Source organism: Neovison vison, chromosome 12, assembly GCF_020171115.1.
Source record: "Neovison vison isolate M4711 chromosome 12, ASM_NN_V1, whole genome shotgun sequence".
Classification (NCBI taxonomy): Eukaryota; Metazoa; Chordata; class Mammalia; order Carnivora; family Mustelidae; genus Neogale; species Neogale vison.
In genome coordinates this window covers 61,264,752-61,282,911 of record NC_058102.1, presented here as the reverse complement: position 1 = coordinate 61,282,911, position 18,160 = coordinate 61,264,752, and the positions used below count along the sequence as shown (strand labels likewise).

The 18,160-nt window shown below is 35.5% G+C and overlaps 1 protein-coding gene across 1 annotated transcript in view; it reads right to left on the bottom strand.

Annotated features, from left to right (window-relative positions):
* Positions 1 to 18,160, bottom strand: part of PIK3C2G (phosphatidylinositol-4-phosphate 3-kinase catalytic subunit type 2 gamma) — a 364,772-nt gene that overhangs the window by 246,613 nt on the left and 99,999 nt on the right. The window contains exons 12-13 of the mRNA XM_044227234.1: positions 13,556 to 13,678; positions 6,816 to 6,947 (exon numbers count right to left, since the gene is read on the bottom strand). Of these exons, the coding sequence (XP_044083169.1) occupies positions 6,816 to 6,947; positions 13,556 to 13,678 (255 nt within the window). The remainder of the gene's footprint in view (positions 1 to 6,815; positions 6,948 to 13,555; positions 13,679 to 18,160) is intronic.

Below are 18,160 nucleotides of genomic sequence, written 5' to 3'. Positions count from 1 at the left end.
GAGTATCGAATCTTCCCCAAAATGGTTTGAAGCATCCATCTGCATGGGAAAAGCTTTGGATTAGCTTCAGGCATAATGCAAGAGAAAGAAGGAGCACATCTAACACCAAACTTGGAGGACTTAGATGTTAATATTCCCCATAGTATTTGTAGAAAATATTCTGTTCATGGTTAAGGGTTAACAGGAATGAAGAAGTAGGATGTGCATATTGGGTGGGGATTGTCACCACTTTCTGGGTAATTTGAGATTATGGGAAATGGAAGATAAAGAGAAAACAGAATTAGTATCACAGACATAGGTGTCCCAATTTTTCCCTTTTTTGCCTTGAAAGCGAACACAGAAAAGTGTTAGATAAATGAGCACAGCTCAAGGCAGAGGGTGCTCCTTTAGCACTCCATGCTTCAAATCCTGGAGGAAAATCACATCTTGGGCCACTCCTGTATATACTTGTGTCATGACCTTTAAGTGGGGACCACATAGCAAACAGAGAGAAGGATCTCTGGAGTTTAGCTTTATTAGGCCTTCTTTGGTTTCTGTATAGAAGGGATAAGATGTAGAAATAGGTAAAATATCTAGATAAGCAGTCTCCCCCAAAAGAGGTCATGTGGTGGGGATAAGGGGTTTCTGTGATAAGAGCATCTGATTGAACAACCCAAGCTGATGTCAATTGGGAGTCACAATTAAACCTCAGATGGCTCTGTAGTACCTAAGAGAGCCCAAGTCATTCAGAGGATGCCAGTAAGCCCTAGCCAAGCGAGAAGAGCCCCAATCACAAGCTACACTAGCTGTAACAAGCAGTCACCAGCCTAAAGCATGCATTTGTTTTGGCTATCAGAAGTCCCCAGGCCAAAGCATCTGTTCCTTTCTGATCCTGTAAATCCAGACACTCTCTTAGAGAATCAGGGTGTCAGGAAGCTATCTGAGTGACTGAATGTTTTTATCCAAAAGAATGTTTTTGTATTTCTATAAAACTATTTAAATTACTGAGCTGACTAATATTTTGTGGTTGATGTGAAGTTTTTTCTCCTTAATAGTTACAGGGTGGGAGCTCAGGAGGAAGTGTGATTTATTTATTGCATTTTTCTTCGCATCTAAGTTGTATGATGAATTATACTTATGACCTTCCTATACTTATACGTCTTGGCCATACTTCATTTTGAAAATCTAAGTGATCTAAGCTAATTCCTACAGTGGAAGAAGGGACTCAAGAATAACTGTCATTATCTGTCATTACCCTCCTTGGAAGAAGCCTGGATTAACAGCTGCCATGGCCTTAACCCTGAGGCATACTGTGCAGAATGAAGTCAGAACACCTGAATCAAGTATGTAAAAGGAGAGACTTAATGAGCAATAGAGAATACTGAGACTAAACTCCTAGCTGTCCAAGTGAGGCTTATATAACAAATACTTCAAGGCAATTCAGGAGAAAAGGATGTTTGGCACCATTCTTTGGGCTTCTGTATGCTTAATATTAGCTAATTTACTTTTTCTTTAAAGATTGTATTTATTATTTATTTATTTTAATATTTTATTTATTTATTTGACACAGAGAGAGAGAGATCACAAGTAGGCAGAGAGGCAGGCAGAGAGAGAGGGGAAGCAGGCTCCCTGCTGAGCAGGGAGCCTGATGTGGGGCTCGAACCCAGGACCCTGAGACCATGACCTGAGCCAAAGGCAGAAGTTTTAACCCACTGATCCATCCAGGCACCCCAAGATTTTATTTATTTATTTGACAGAGAGAGACACAATGAGAGAAGGAACACAAGCAGAGGGAGTGGGAGAGGGGTAAGCGGACTCTCTGCTGAGCAGGGAGCCCGATGTGGAGCTCGATCCCAGGTTCCTGAGATCATGACCTGAGCCAAAGGCAGATCCTTAACAACTAAGCCATGCAGGTGCCCCAGCTAATTTACTTTCTGATAATGGATTGTACTTAAACATTGTTTGAGATATTGCAAACATCTCTACAAACAGATATTTCTAATATCCAATATATTCTAATATATTGTCTATAATATCTAATAAATTCCCAAAGACTTCTGTAAATAGAAAATATGGTGATGATAAAGATGATTAGTGGAATTAAGATTTGAAGAGAACACATCTAAGATGGTGATCTCAGAAAGAAGATGAAAATGGAAACTTCTAATACACAGGCCAGTGGGGACCAAAGTAGTTTTTATATTACTACTCTTAGAAGGTTTATTAAGTCAATTTAACATTAAGCAAATAATTAACTACATAATGAAGAGAGGAAATGGGAAATAGTTTCCTTTGTGAAGAAAAAAACAAAAACACCAGACTCTATCAGAACATCTGTATCCTATCGTCATTATGTAGTCGAAGTTTAACTTCTTTGATCTTCTTGGATAAAATCAGCGGTTTTCAAAGGAGTTTTCTGTTTGTTTTCATATGGCTTGATGGTTGGAGGTGCACTTTAGAAAGGTGGTAAGGAGACAGCCAATAGGTTGGATGCCAGGATTTTAAATTCTCCCCTTCTCCCATTCCTCACCCAACAAAACACATAAGCTGGTTATCACTCTTACACTCAGATTTTGAAAAATCTGAGATTTTTAATTAGATGCCATTAGAAAAAGGGACACACTGCTAAATATAACATTTCAAAATACTGGTTCTGGAATATCCTTAAGGATCTGTTTGATTTCAATATTGTTTAAATTCCTATATCTAGAAAATCCAACCCCAAAACTGTGGCACCAGAACAGATGCTGGTTTACCCTCTCTGGGCCCCTGGTCCTATAGCTATGAAATAAAAGATTTGAATAAAATAATTATTGTTACTTTTAGTTATAGGATTTTTTTTTCCCTAAGTCAAATTATTTATTTATTTAAATTTATTTTTTATTTTCAGCATAACAGTATTCATTATTTTTGCACCACACACAGTGCTCCATGCAATCCGTGCCCTCTCTAATACCCACCACCTGGTACCCCGACCTCCCACCCCCCGCCCCTTCAAAACCCTCAGATTGTTTTTCAGAGCCCATTGTCTCTCACGGTTCACCTCCCCTTCCAATTTCCCCCAACTCCCTTCTCCTCTCTAACTCCCCATGTCCTCCATGCTATTTATGTGCATCATGGCTTGGCATTCTGGACCCAAGAATAGAAAAGACACCAGATACAGGCAGCCAGCATGTCCATAGGATTTTATGTTATAAAACTCTTTGGGATTCTGCTGATCATAAGTCTAATAGGTTTCATGCCCAAGAGCAGAGTGCAGGCAAAGCTGAGGCAGAAGCTTCTTGTATGTTGTTGAGATTGTCACAATGCATTCGTGGAACAAGGTGTGACACCTAAGGGCAGGAAGGGTGGCAGATTAAGGTAGTAACACACGTAGAGAGAAATCAAACTTACATTCTGGTTCTTGTTCTATTCTAGTCTGGTGACTTATAGAAAAGTCTCTTAACCTTCCTTTATCATAGAGATCTTCGTCTGTAAATGAGGTATTTGTACTATTTGCACTCTGTGGGTCTCTCTTGATAGGAAGGATAGACAATAAGGAATTCTCACCCACAACTTTTTTTATATTTGATTTGGAGGATATATCTGAAAGGGTAAAATACAGTGGGGTTAGGGTTGGCTACATAGGCAACAATCTGAGGAGTCAAGTTGTTTTGAAATTAAGATTTGTTTTGGGTCTCTTTTGAAAATCTGAAAAGATTCTAATTTTTCTGGTCTTTAACACTCCCAGAGAGCTTTGAGAATACTGATACCTGGACCCCACTGCAGACCACTTAAATCAGAATATTTGGGAACACTTGGGTTTGGGATTTATTTTAAAATCTCCCCAGGGGAATCTATTGTTTGATGTTGAAGACTTATGTATTGAAAGAGTTTACCACAATTTAGAAACCCTAAGTAACTCCACACTAGTTTTGAATTTAAGTAGGGAAGGTATGTCACAGAAACTGTTGAGATGAGAAAAACCCTTTCTTATTGCAATGCGGAGGCATTATGAATATAAATGCAATGGAAGTTCTATCTGCAAAAGATAGGATTATAAAACTTCTGTGGGCCAACTTTTACCTTTATACTTTGGATGTTTTTTATAGACCTGAACGTGAATTTGTGTGCTTCAAAATGTTGAAGTTTATTTTTATTTGTAGACATTCCTGATGCAGCCATAAGCGATATATCTGAGTTTAATCACCCGTGGTTCTTCTGAAAACCACTTTGGAAACGACAAAGGGATAGGAAGCCTTTAATTTGGCATATTTTCAGGTTGTGTGTAGGCTGGAAAAAATAAGGATATAAGTGTTCTTGACAACTTCACATCGCTAGGTATGGGCAAGTCAAATTGTAATAAATGACAGATTTAATATGAAATGTTTATGGATAGGGGTCATTCCATGATAGGAAATGAAATTAAGTGACTTATTTGCTGTGATCTGGAAATATCTGGATCAAATAAATTGGGTTAGAATCTCTGTCACTCAGAGCAATGAACACAGTGGGAGTCATCACATTCCCTAATTGCCCTACATGATGGATTTTTGATGTCTTGAAAAGATCTGGATTTTTTTTTAATTGTTTAGCCCAGGAGAGAAGCAGATTTTCTGGTTTTTATGAGAAATGATCTTTTGGAAATATATTTATAAATGCTTATCAAAGTGCTCTTTGAAGTAAGTTTTGTTTTCTGATATGATGTCTCATCATCCACAATTTCAATCTCTTTCCCTTAGGAAAATACCACCTACTATCAGTCCCAGATGGCATTACTAAAGATGAGCACTCACATAAAAATGTTTACTAATGGTAAGTGATACATGACAAAAAACATGGAGGCAGTGTTTTTACTATCATAACTATCTAGAAAAAAAAGTCTTGAAGATTAGTCTGAAAGACAGATATAGTCTATGGCCATGCCACCTTGAACGCACCCAATCTCATCTGAAAGACAGATATAATCCAAACTTCTTATATATTTAATGTTTATTGATTACATGTTTTGTACAAAGTAATATATTAGATAATAGAAGGGAATAAAATGAACTGAATTTTTTCAGAAAAGAGCTAGAATTTTTAGTCTACAAACATGCTAGATGTTACAAATACAGGAGTTGAAACTTTAGAGAAATTTACTCAAGAGAAGGAAGGGCACTTTGCAGAGTTGCTCCTAGTGAGAAAGTAATCAAAGTCCTTAGCCCACAAATCAGATTTTTGAAATATCTGCTAACTGCAGTAGGCATTCCTTTTAGGGCTAAACTGTTTCTTTTTTTTTTTTATTTTAATTTTAAAGTAATCTTTACACCCAACATGGGGCTTGAGCCTACCAACTCTGGGATCAAGAATCACCTGCTTGGGGTACCTGGATGGCTCAGTCAGTTAAGCATCCAACTCTTGATTTCCACTCAAGTCATGATCTCATGGTCATCGGGTAGAGCCCCACCTTGGCCTCCATGCTCAGTGAGGTGTCTGCCTGAGATTCTCTCTCCCTCTGCCAGTACTCCCCTGCTCACATTTTTTTTTAAATCTCTCTCTCTCAAATAAATAAATAAATCTTTAAAAAAAAAAAAAAAAGTCACATGCTCTGCTGATTGAACCAGCCAGGCAGCTCAGGATTAAAGAATTTCTTATAGACTTTTGAAATTTTACTTTATCCTAAATCTCCTATAGGGTTGATTTTTTTTCTAGTTCAATTTAATAAACAAACCTCCACTGATTGTCTATTTATAAGAGGTACAATGTTAGATGATAGCTACTGCAAAGATAAATATATTACTGTCAACAGAAATATACATGTGGAAATGGGTACATGAAAACAATAGAGCAACACACACACACACACACACACACCTCAGATCAGAATTAATCCAACAAAGATGATCTTAAAGGTTATCACAATTGTTTTAATTACAATTTATTTATAATGACTAAATTTGGGAACAAAAGCAGATGAATTTTCTTAACATTTTTATATTGTTTATATTATTATATTATTACATTTTATATGTTATAAACATTCTTTATAACAATATTAAAGTAACTATATATATTCTAATTTTTGAAGGTCCTGTATTCTTTTTTACATTTTATTTTTATTTTTGTTTTTAATTTTATTTTTTCAGTGTTCCAAGATTCATTGTTCATGCACCACACCCAGTCCTCCATGCAACATGTGCACTCCTTAATACCCAAATTCAATTATAAAGCGAGTCCTGCCATATGAAAAACAACTAAGCTGATCTATATGAAATATTCTTTCTTAATAGCACAGAAAACCATGTTACTGACTTTATCAAATATTCTCAGTATTAATCGTTCCAAATCCTTATGGTTAAGTCAACCGTTAATTTTGCAATGGCCGTTAGTTCTGACAGACTATCTGAACTTATAGTTGGTTTGCTTTCCTGAAAAATTTTATCTTAAAGTTACCAAATATTTTCTTCTTGGCAATAAAGATCAGCAGACCAGTTACACTGTATAATTTTACTTCAGCCAGAATTCCATGACTCACATTGTTTCTAAATGACAGTATTGATCTAAGTCATTCTGAATTACTAATGCCAGAGAAACTGGCTGGTCACAGAAGGAAAAGCAATTGAAATTGGTCATGCCAATATTTTTTTATTATAAATGACCCAGTTGACAAGTTGAGCATGAGGTCTCTTTCTAAAGCCATTTCTACATTTTTACTTTTCAGTTCCACTTTCAATAGTCATGATTTATATTGAGCTACCTCAGTTTTGGAATAAAATGTCTTCTTTTTTTATTTATTCCATATACTGCAAAATAGTCAATTCCAAGGAGGTTTTTATTGATATGAGAGCTTTATTAAGAACAAATGATATACTTACTCTTTTGGAAACAATGGAAGACAAGTCCAAGCCAATAAACTGGCATTACTGGTTGCACAGACAATCCCAAACAATCTTATAGTGAGCATGGATTCCCTTGGAAGTGACTTTATTTCAAGAGGAAAATTGATCCTTAAAATAAAGGAAAAAAGTAGATTATCTACCCAGTTACCATGATATTTTCATAGATTTTTTTAATATAATGGTATGTGATATAACCAATTTTTTGAATTGAGGGATCCTTTTGAACTTTTGTGTTTGATCTTATAGAAACTGAAATATGGCAAAAATACATAGAGTAATGAGATTGGTTATTAAATCAATGGGGATTGCTTTAATTACAATTTTGACATGTAAGCTTATTTTTAAAATTTATAATGACTTAAAATTTACTCTTTGTAAACACAGAGGAAAGAATGACTAACATCGTCTTAGTGAATGGGGGAAGGAAGGAAATAACTTGAAATGTGTCTTAGAGAGTAAGTTGACTATAATTAGATGGGGATTCAGAAAAGAATACTTCAAGAAGAGAAAAGTACATAGATAAAGTCATTTATGCATAGAGAGATTAAGTGTAGTTGAGAAATGGTGAGTAGCTCTTTATGGATAGAACGAGGGATGTGGTCAAGTTCATTGGGGAATTTACAGAGCATGCTATTAAAAAGGTAGATAGTTGCCAGAATGCTTAAGAACTCTGTAGGCCAGGCAAGGGAATTTGAGCTTTTCCTTAATGGCAAAAGGGAATATTTGAACAAGACAGCTAAAAGTATAGAGAGCTGTTTACAATTTTAAATGTGAACCATTCTGGGTAATGATGAGATCCCTAGCATGGGGGGATGATTGCTAAAATGTAATGGACATACCAATTTCTGGTTAGGTCAAGGTGAAGGAACTCCAAATACAGATCCTGGATGGACTATAGATATTGGGCAAAAAAAAGTGGCCAAGCATAAACACAGGATGGTTCATGGTGAGAAAAATTTGAATTTAGATACTGAATCCATCAATATATAAAAGAGAATGTCTAGAAGGTTACAAATGATACTATAAAGACTAGGAGGGATACACCTGGGTGACATAAGAAAAAGCTTTGACAGAAAGTTGGGAGTGTGATCTGAGGTCTCTAATGGAGGGAAGGGAGAAGGTACCTTTCTTTCCTTTTTGGAATCATCTCAGTTATAAGAAATGATCAGATTCTATTATAAGAATATCAAGACATGTATAGCATTTAGGAGAGATCTATTTATGAGACAAGGAAATCAAACACAAAGAAGCTTATATGGGACAATATGTTTGCTAGAAAATGAAAATGCAAGGAAGAAATGGAAAAATTGAACAGAGGTTAGCAGATAAGTGAACTTATGGGAACTGATTCATCAAGGGATGGGAAGAAGAAAGAAAGTGACTGGAAGAGCAAATGGGACAGCTTATATTGTATGATATCTGATGGTATTAGGTATGAGGAGTATAAACAGAATCCACTGGTCTTGTGATTCCCAGTTGAATTTTGACATCAAATTATTTAAGCAGTAAGTAATTAGTGCAGGACTGATGATGACCAAAGCCAATGTGCAACTGGAAGGTGCTGACTGAGGCCTCAGGTAATTTTCTCATAGTAGGAGCTGGCTGTCTGATCTGGATATCAGAGAGAAGTCCTTACATAAGGTGTCAAATAAGACATTGGTGACCCTCTTTTAGTGGTTGAGCAGTATCCAGCCTAAGAAATAATGAGGTATCAATTCAGCCTAGTGACCATACTGATTTTGAGGAAGTACATACCCATTTCCTCAATATGCTCTTCCTTGTGATAAAGAGCCCCAGATCCAGGGTGGCAATAAAGCAGCTAACAAGAGGGAAGACAGAAGGCCTATTTTAGAGGTAAAATGAGTAACTAATATTTGACTAACAGCGTATTAGTAGACTAGCACAATGAAAAATTAAAGATGAATTCTAGCCTTCTAGATTATGTTATAGTAGGTAACTTTAACTGATACAGAAGTATAAAATGAGGAGGAAATTGGGATGGGGTAATATGTGCAGTTAAAGGCAAGATATAATTGATTGATAATAACTCTGAAATGTCAATATGTAAGCTGTGCAGAGAGGACAAGTCAGAAGTTTGGATCAGGGTATATTTACATTCAAATATTGGCCCTATGACAAGTAAGCCTCATTTTTTCCTTATCAACATAATGGATCAAACACTGTATAAGACAATAGATGGAAAATGGTTGCAATACATCAACAATACATTCATTGCCATTGTAGACAGATGAAATTTAATTCTAGTTAAAAGGAGGGAAGGGAAAGAAAGGGAAGACTATGGTAAAGAAAATCTATTTTTTCAAGATTAGCAAAGTTTAGACTATTAAAAAATTAATTTGTTTTACATTTAGATATTTAAAAGTTTTTCTTTTCCTTCATATTCTTTCATACTCAAAACATCCACTGAAGATAATGTAGACATACTTCTCAGCCAGGAATAAGCTCTGAAACTCAACATAAAATGTTGATGATCTTGTGGAATGCATAATAATTTCTTGAATGTTCTCTCCTTCACTTGTAATTGATTTTCTATTTGGTTTTCATATTTCTGTGCCAGAATGGAAGTTATAATTTCACTTTATTCCTCACATAATCTAGAGTGTTCTTTTTCTCATTGAGTCTGGCTTCTTCAAGTATAACTTCACTCATTAGTGAGCTTTCATATCAAGAATGAAAAAAATTTAATAAGTTACAGTGAATAGTTACTGTCAATCTCCATTTTGTCATTTTTTATTAATAAAAATAAATTCTTCTAGGGTAGGAAGACATGCTTTCTAAATAGTTATTAATTAATTTCTTAAACACATATGGGTTTTTAAAGCCAGAATAACCTCACACTCGCTGGAAAATTTTTTTTTTTTTAATTTCTACATAGGTATCAAAAAATCAAAGGAATGAACTTTTAGACCAAAAAAAAAAAAAAAAAAGGAAGGAAAATACTAAGGGACAAATCAATAAGTGAATTGCTTCTTTTTATGCAAGCAGCTGGCATAGACCTCAAGTTTTAACCATATATTTGCCTTACTTTGCAGTTGAAAAATGAATAAACATTAAAATTTTTCTGAAATGTTTTCTTTTTCTATATGAAATAGTTTTCTTAAGATCAGAGTGAGTTTTTCATAGTGAAAATGGGAGATTTAATTAAGTCATGTGTTTAGAACTTTCCTTTTAATACTGATGTATAGCAATAAACCATTATAAGGATTTCTGTAATGTGAAACAGGGAGCCATTTCAGGATTTTTACACAGAATAATAACACAGCCTGACTTACATTTTAAAAGAAGTCACTTTAGCTACTGTGTGAGAAGGACTATAGAGGTACAAGAGAAGAAGGGAGACCATTATATAGCAACTATGGTAATTTAGGGGAGAGAGAATGGGGGACTAGACTAATGAAAGTGATAAGAAGTAATAGTCTGGAAATATTTTGAAGGGAGAGCCTATAGGATTTACTGGACATGGAATCTAAGACGTTATTCACCATAAATATGCAACTTGAACAACTGGAATGGAAAAGGATCGTCCATGGTGGTTATCCATGGAAACAAGCTTGTAATGTAAAGTTACGAGTATTGTTTTAGACATGTTGAATGCATAAGTGTGGAGTTTGTGACTGATGCCTGGGTTGGTGATATAATTTTTTGGAGAAGCTGGCATATAGATGGCATTTAAAGCCATGTGACGATAAGAGAAAGTTAAAGGAGCAAAGTAAATACAACAGAAAAGAGGTGTAAGTGCTAAGACCATGATCAGTCTCAGGGAAAAAAAGAAAATAGAGAAGGAATGTCCAGTACAGGAGAAGGAAAGCAAAAAGAATATGGCAGCTAAGTGGAGAGCGTATTTCAAGATAGAGGGTAAAATCAAGAGTGCCAAATGCTCCTAAATAGATCGTGCAAGATGAACTGAGAAACCAACATTAGATTTAACTACGCAGGTCACTAATGACTCTAATGGGCAATTTCAGTGAAGCAGAGGTGATGAAAGCCTAATTCGAGAATATTTTAGAGCACAGGAACAACAACAACAAAAACAACTGAAGAAAGTGAAAATATACAACTCTCTGGAAGGATTTTGCCCTAAATCAGAGGATAAAAATGGGGTGGCTGCTGATAAGAGAATGGAGTAGATTTTTTTTTTTTTAAGTTAAGATGCAAGAACTACTTATAGAATATAAATACTCTGCCAAGGATTTTATATGTTTTAAGAAATAGTATAGAAATCACAGTAAAAACATCAGCTTTGGAGTGAGAGTAGGTCTGAGCACTAGTTCTGTCATTTACTCGTTGTGGGGACCTAGGGAAAGTTAATTAAGTTTCAGAAGCCTCAATATTCTGATCTTTAAAAGAGGATGACAATACCTGTTTCATAATTTTGTTGTTAAGATGAGATAATATATTTGGGGTATATTATGATGATTGAAATATGTAGTCAAAATCTCTGTCATATATTATTAAACAACAAAATTTCAACCCTTAAGTGTAGACTCTAGTAATGAAATGTATAATCAATTATAGTGTAATAGATATATGTTAATAAAATATATAAAGAATGCTACAGTCTCCTAGAAAAATAGTAAATAACTCTTTCTAATGGAAATGAGATAAAATTAAAATAATTCTAGGTTGAGTTCACTAACTCTACTGGGGGAAGTAAAAAGTTCACAGTAAAGATACACATGTACGGACCTGAAGCAGAAGAAAAATATTAATGTAGTTATTAAACTATTAGACTATTAAAAATAGTATAGTTATTCCGATATACTATATTACATATAGTATATGTACTATATACTATATACTATATACTATATACAATATAGTTATTCCAGTATAGTTTTGATTTATTTAGAGATTTTTTTGGGTGTGGAGATTTTTTAAAAAACAACTTTAGATTTAGTAGGTTTTTTCTTGAATTAAATGATAGCACATATCAGTTGAAAATTAGTCTGATTTTTTTAAATAGCTAAGAGTAAGTTGTAATTAAGTTAAAAGAATAATTTTAGTCATTGAGCTGATTAATAACATTTTTAAAAGATCACTTATTACATGAAATTTATTCATTTGCCCAAGAACACATACTGAATTCTTACTCTACCAGATACTACTAATGCTGCTATGGCCAGAATGAAAAATTTTTAAAAGAAAATAAAATGACAAAAACAAAAACAAAAGATCTTTGTGTCATTTGGCAAAAGCAAACAGAAATATAAGCAAACAAATTCAGTAAGGGACCATAAGAGAATAGATTGATATTCACATTAACCAACAAAAGAGAAGTGGCCAATTATTTCTGATGTTACAAAAAAGAGTTTGCAGAGAAGGTGAAAGAGTACTTTGAAAGATAATTAGGTGGTCCCACGATGGGCACTAAAGCCACTGTGCTCTTGACAGATGGAGGACCCTTAGCAGAGGCATGATCTCTCAGTTTACAGTTAGGGTAAACAAATCAGATACAGAATGACTGCGTGCAGGGCCATGGAGTGGGGCTAACTTCAGAGATAAGGTGTAGGATAGGGGCCAAACCACAGGATTTGTATTTTAGCTTGTGAGAATTGGGGAACCACTGATGAATTTTACAAGCAGAACTCATTCTGTGCAATAGAAGAGGATTTTGTAATTAAAGATCAGGTCTTTGGTTGAAGGAATTAAGAACCTAATCAAGGAAGGGAAGATAAATGTTGTCATAGTCCTAGTGGAAGGAGGAATTGCTTTTGTATAGAAGGAACCATGGAGTATGTAAAAATTGAATGCCACATGTCATTGATTGTGGTAACATTAAAATTAGGATAAGTGCTGCCACCTAACACCATCCTGAGTCCCAGAAATTTTAGCACATATTTCCCAGTGAAAAAGCCCAATATTGGGGAGTCAAATCATCTTCCAAGAAAGCCAGATCTGGTAAAGTGCTGATGAGACGTAAATTAGTTTTCTTTTGTTTGAGGTGGGAAGAAAACCGGTTATAAGTGCAGCACTGGTGACCCCACAGAAATTACTGAAAGCTAGTGGAGTAGTGTCATAGGAACAGCAAGGAAAAGTGGAAGTAATCATGAAATAGCTATAGATGGGGCCTATGAACACCCTGAGAATCTGAGTAAAGTAAGGACTTGAGGAGGGAGGAGACAGAGGAGAGCAAGAAGTAATGAACTGTGTCAATAAGGTACTTTTTTCTTTTTGATTTAATAAATCTCTATAAAACGAGAAAGTAGGAGCCAATCAGCTAAAATCAGATGGTAAATTACACATGCATAGATAATTATTATCAAAAAGCTTGGCTGTTTAAATAAATTTATAATTGGCTTTAGTGGGAAGGTGGAGATTACATATTATTGGGCAATTTTTTCTTCATTGTTATACCTAGAATCTACTTCTCTCAACCCCAAATAGAGGGTATCTCTTATATCCACAGTATGTGAGTGATTAATTATTCTTTTTTTTTCAATTCCCCTTTTTGATCAGTTTGATAATGTGGATTGGACGCTTGTCTAGATTTCTAAATGGACTTTTAATCTATTAAACTATATGGTCAGTTATCTATTAGTATGAGCATATTTATCACATCACTGAATCAAACCAACTGGCAATATTTAAAAAAAAAAAATCACACCTTCCACTTTAAAAAAAAAAAAAAGGGAGAAAAAAGGAATCCTTGATCTTTATTAGATAAATGATATTGCCAAAATAAAGATTAAACTTACGTTTCATTCCAGTTGACCAGGAGAAAAAACAATTTTTTGACTGGAATATTTCTGTAGCTTCTCACTTGGCACAACTTCTTTCCAGCATATGTAAGCCAACAGGAAAAAGAAAATGCTTTATAGCTTAAAAAAAAAAAAAATTGATTCAATAAGCTGAAAGCTATAAAGAGACCAGTTTTCTATATGGGTCAATTATTTTTACAGTTAAAAGTCTAATGATAAAGTTTTATCTGTTTATATAAAGTATGCTTTAAAAATTACTTTAAAAATTTATGTTGGGTGACATCTGCAAGATGGTACAGCAGAAAGTCCCAGACTCTCCTTCCACCATGGAAGCACCAATTCAACCATACACAGATCAATTCCCTTTGTGAGGAATTCAGAAACAAGAAGCTCTTGCACTCCAGGCAAGTGCAAACAAGCCACATAGAAATCAGCAGGAGAATTTGTGGCACTCCTTTTCCAGAACTCCTTCCCTGACAGAGAGCAGTATGATTAGGAGAAAACTCCCAACTCCTAGCTTTTCCCTGGGGTGGGAAAGAGAAGACTGGAACATATGTCTAGTATTCAGACTTTTTAAAAGGTTATCCAAGGGACTAAAAGGACAGAAGCTAGCCCTGCCTAAATATAAATGCTGAATGGAATGGTTGCCAATGGGGACCTCTGAGAACAAAACCAATAGTTTGAACTAGAACAAATTCACTTGCCACTGTGCTCAGTGCAAAATGAATAGGAAAAAAAAAAAAAAATCCTTAACTCAGTGCAAATGAACAACAAGCAACAACAACAAGAAAAACCCAACTTCTGGATTCTCAGTGCAAAATGAACAGGAAGAAAATTTCCCATCTCAGTGCACAATGAACAGGAAAAAATGTTCAACTTCTGGCTTTTACTTGGGGAGAAAAAGAGTCAGAGTGTATGTCCAATGTTCTAGCTTTTTGGGTGGCAGCCTAAAGGACTGGTTTCTGTCTTACCTAATTCATAGCATGGATGGGACCTGGCATACTCAGGATACCAGGGAACAGCTGAGAACCAAAAAGAGTGGGGGTAGGGCTCCCAGCTGGCTCAGTCAGTTAAGCTCAGTGTTAAGTCGGTTAAGTCTTCCTTCAGCTCAGGTCATGATCCCCCATCAGGCTCCCTGTTCAGTGGGAAGTCTGCTTCTCCCTCTGCCCCTCCCTTGCTCATGCTCTCTCTCTCTCTCTCTCTCAAATAAATTGATAAAATCCTAAAATAATCAACAAACAAAAAAAGCTGGTGAGCTTACGTAGCACCAACAAACTTGAGGTAGCACCAATAAACTTGAAGAGCCATAGATAGATATGAGGGAAAATAAGAAATTATGAGCTCCTGAAGTAAGAAGCAAAACCTCTCTAAACAGGAATTTACACACACAAATCCAGAGAAGAGAAAATGTTTGAAAGGTCCCAGAGTTATAATTGAAAGAAAGAAAGAAAGAAAGAAAGAAAGTATTCTTTCTCTGTATGAAACCAATGATCCTTATATTTTTTCAAATGCACAGACTCCAGTACAAAGTAACTAGGGATACAAAGAAAGAGTGAAATATGGCTCAACAAAAACAATAAAATAAATCTCTGGAAACCAATGTTAAATAAATCAAGGCATATGAATTACCTGATGAAGAATTCAAAATAATCATCATAAAAATGCTCAACAAACCAGGAAAATGATGCATGAATAAAATGAGATTATAAACAAAGAGACAAAAAATATTAAAAAGAATCACACAGAAATTTTGGAACTGAAGCATATAACTGCATTAAAAAAAATCTTTATAAAGGTTCAAGAGTAGACCTGATCAAGCAGAAGAAAGAATCAGTGAACTCAAAGACAGGTCATTTGAAGTTATCCAAAGGAACAAAAAGAAGGAATCAACAAGTCAGGAAATGACAGATGCTGGCGAGGATGTGGAGAAAGGGGAACCCTCCTACACTGTTGGTGGGAATGCAAGCTGGTGCAACCACTCTGGAAAACAGCATGGAGGTTCCTCAAAATGTTGAAAATAGAACTGCCCTATGACCCAGCAATTGCACTACTGGGAATTTACCCTAAAGATACAAACGTAGTGATCCAAAGGGGCACGTGCACCCGAATGTTTATAGCAGCAATGTCCACAATAGCCAAACTATGGAAAGAACCTAGATGTCCATCAACAGATGAATGGATAAAGAAGAAGTGGTATATATACACAATGGAATACTATGCAGCCATCAAAAGAAACGAAATCTTGCCATTTGCGACAACATGGATGGAACTAGAGCGTATCATGCTTAGCGAAATAAGTCAAGCGGAGAAAGACAAATATCATATGATCTCCCTGATATGAGGAAGTGGTGATGCAACATGGGGGCTTAAGTGGGTAGGAGAAGAATGCATGAAACAAGATGGGATAGGGAGGGAGACAAACCATAAGTGACTCTTAATCTCACGAAACAAACTGTGGGTTGCTGGGGGGAGGGGGGTTGGGAGAAGGGGGGTAGGGTTATGGACATTGGGGAGGGTATGTGCTTTTGGGTAAATTGGAAGGGGAGATGAACCATGAGAGACTATGGACTCTGAAAAACAATCTGAGGGGTTTGTAGTGGCGGGGGTGTGGGAGGTTGGGGTACCAGGTGGTGGGTATTATAGAGGGCACAGCTTGCATGGAGCACTGGGTGTGGTGAAAAAATAATGAATACTGTTTTTCTGAAAATAAATAAATTGAAAAAAAAAAAAAGAAGGAAGAATTAAGAAGAGTAAAGAAAGCTTAGGGGACGGACTTCCAGGACACCATCCACCAGACAAATACACACATTATGTGAGTCCCAGGAGGAGAAGAAAAAGAGGTGGAAAGCTTATCTAAAGAAATAATAGTTGGGAAATTCTCAACTGTATGTAAGGAAATGGGACACCCAGATTCAAGCTCCATAAACCAACCTAAGATAAGCCCAAAGATGAGCACACTAAAACATATTATAATCAAATTATCAAAAGTCAAAGACAAAGCAGCTAGAAGAAAGCAGCTAGAAGAAAGTGATCCACCACATAAAAGAGAGACCTCATAAGTTCATCAGCAGATTGCTCAGCAGAAAGAACCCTTACAGGCCAGAAGGGAGTGCGATGATATATTCAAAGTACTAAAAGACAAAATTGCTAGTCAAGAATATTTGCTCTGGCAAAAGTGTCCTTCAAAAATAAAGGACAAAGAAATACTTTCCCAGAGAAATAAAACCTGAGGAATTTCATCACCATGAGACCTGACTTACAAGAACAGTGGTCTTCAAAGTTGAAATAAAAAGATGCTAGCTAGAGAGAAGCACAAAAGCATACAAAAGTACAAAGGGCACTGGTCAAGGTAAATATGTAGACAAATACAGAATACAGTAGAATACTTTAGTAAGGGTGCATGAACCACTCTTAACTGTGGTATAGAAAGTAAAGGGCAAAGTATTAAAAAGCTATAATTATAAAAATATGTAAAACAGAATGATGTAATTTGTGATATCAATAACATAAAGTGTGGTAAGGGGAGAAAAAAAGAATAGAGTTTTTTTAAGTGTCTGAAGTTGTTATCTGCTTAACAAAGAGTGTTTTAAAAATATAAGATGCTTTACATAAGGCCTATGGTCACCACAAAGAAAATGACTACCTATAGAAGATACACAAAAGAAAATAAAGGAATCAAAGTATGTCATTACAGGGGCGGCTGGGTGGTTCAATGGGTTAAAGCCTCTGCCTTCGGCTCAGGTCATGATCTCGGGGTCCTAGGATCGAGCCCCACATTGGGCTTTCTGCTCTGCAGAGAGCCTACTTCCTCCTTTCTCTCTCTGTATGCCTCTCTGCTTACTTGTGATCTCTCTCTGTCAAATAAATAAATAAAATCTTTAGAAAAATAAAAAATAAAATTAAAAAAGTATGTCATTACAAATAATCAAAAAAATGCAAAAGAAGACAGCAAGAGAGGAAAAGAATAGAAAACAGTGGAAGAAATGGCAATAGTTAAGTCCTTTCCTATCATTAGTTACCTTAAATCAAATGGATTAAACTCCAGAATCAAAAGGCATAGCATAGCTGAATGGATAAAAAAACAAGATCCAATTATATGCTGCCTATAAGAGACTCACTTTAGATTAAAGGATACATATAGGCTGAAAGTGAAAGGACAGAAGAAGATGTTCCATGCAAATGCCAATCAAAACACAGTAGGGCTTGCCTTACATACTTAAGACATGACAGACCTTAAGTCAAAAAAAATCACAAGAGATAAAGATGGACATTATATAATGATAAAAAGGGTGAATTTGTCAAGAGGATACAATTGTAAATACATATGGCACCCCAAATTGGAGCAAAATATTAAGCAAACATTGACAGAACTGAAGGAAGAAATAGCAACACAATAGTAGTAGATTTCAACAGCCCACTTTTCATAATGAATACAACAACAAGAAAGAACCTAACAGATAAATACAGAACATCCCATCCAATAGCAGGAGAATACATATTCTTCTCTAGAACACACGGAACATTCTCTAGCATAGATCATGTGTTAGGTCACAAAACAAGTTTTAACAAATCTGAAAAGACTGAGATCAAACCATATGTATT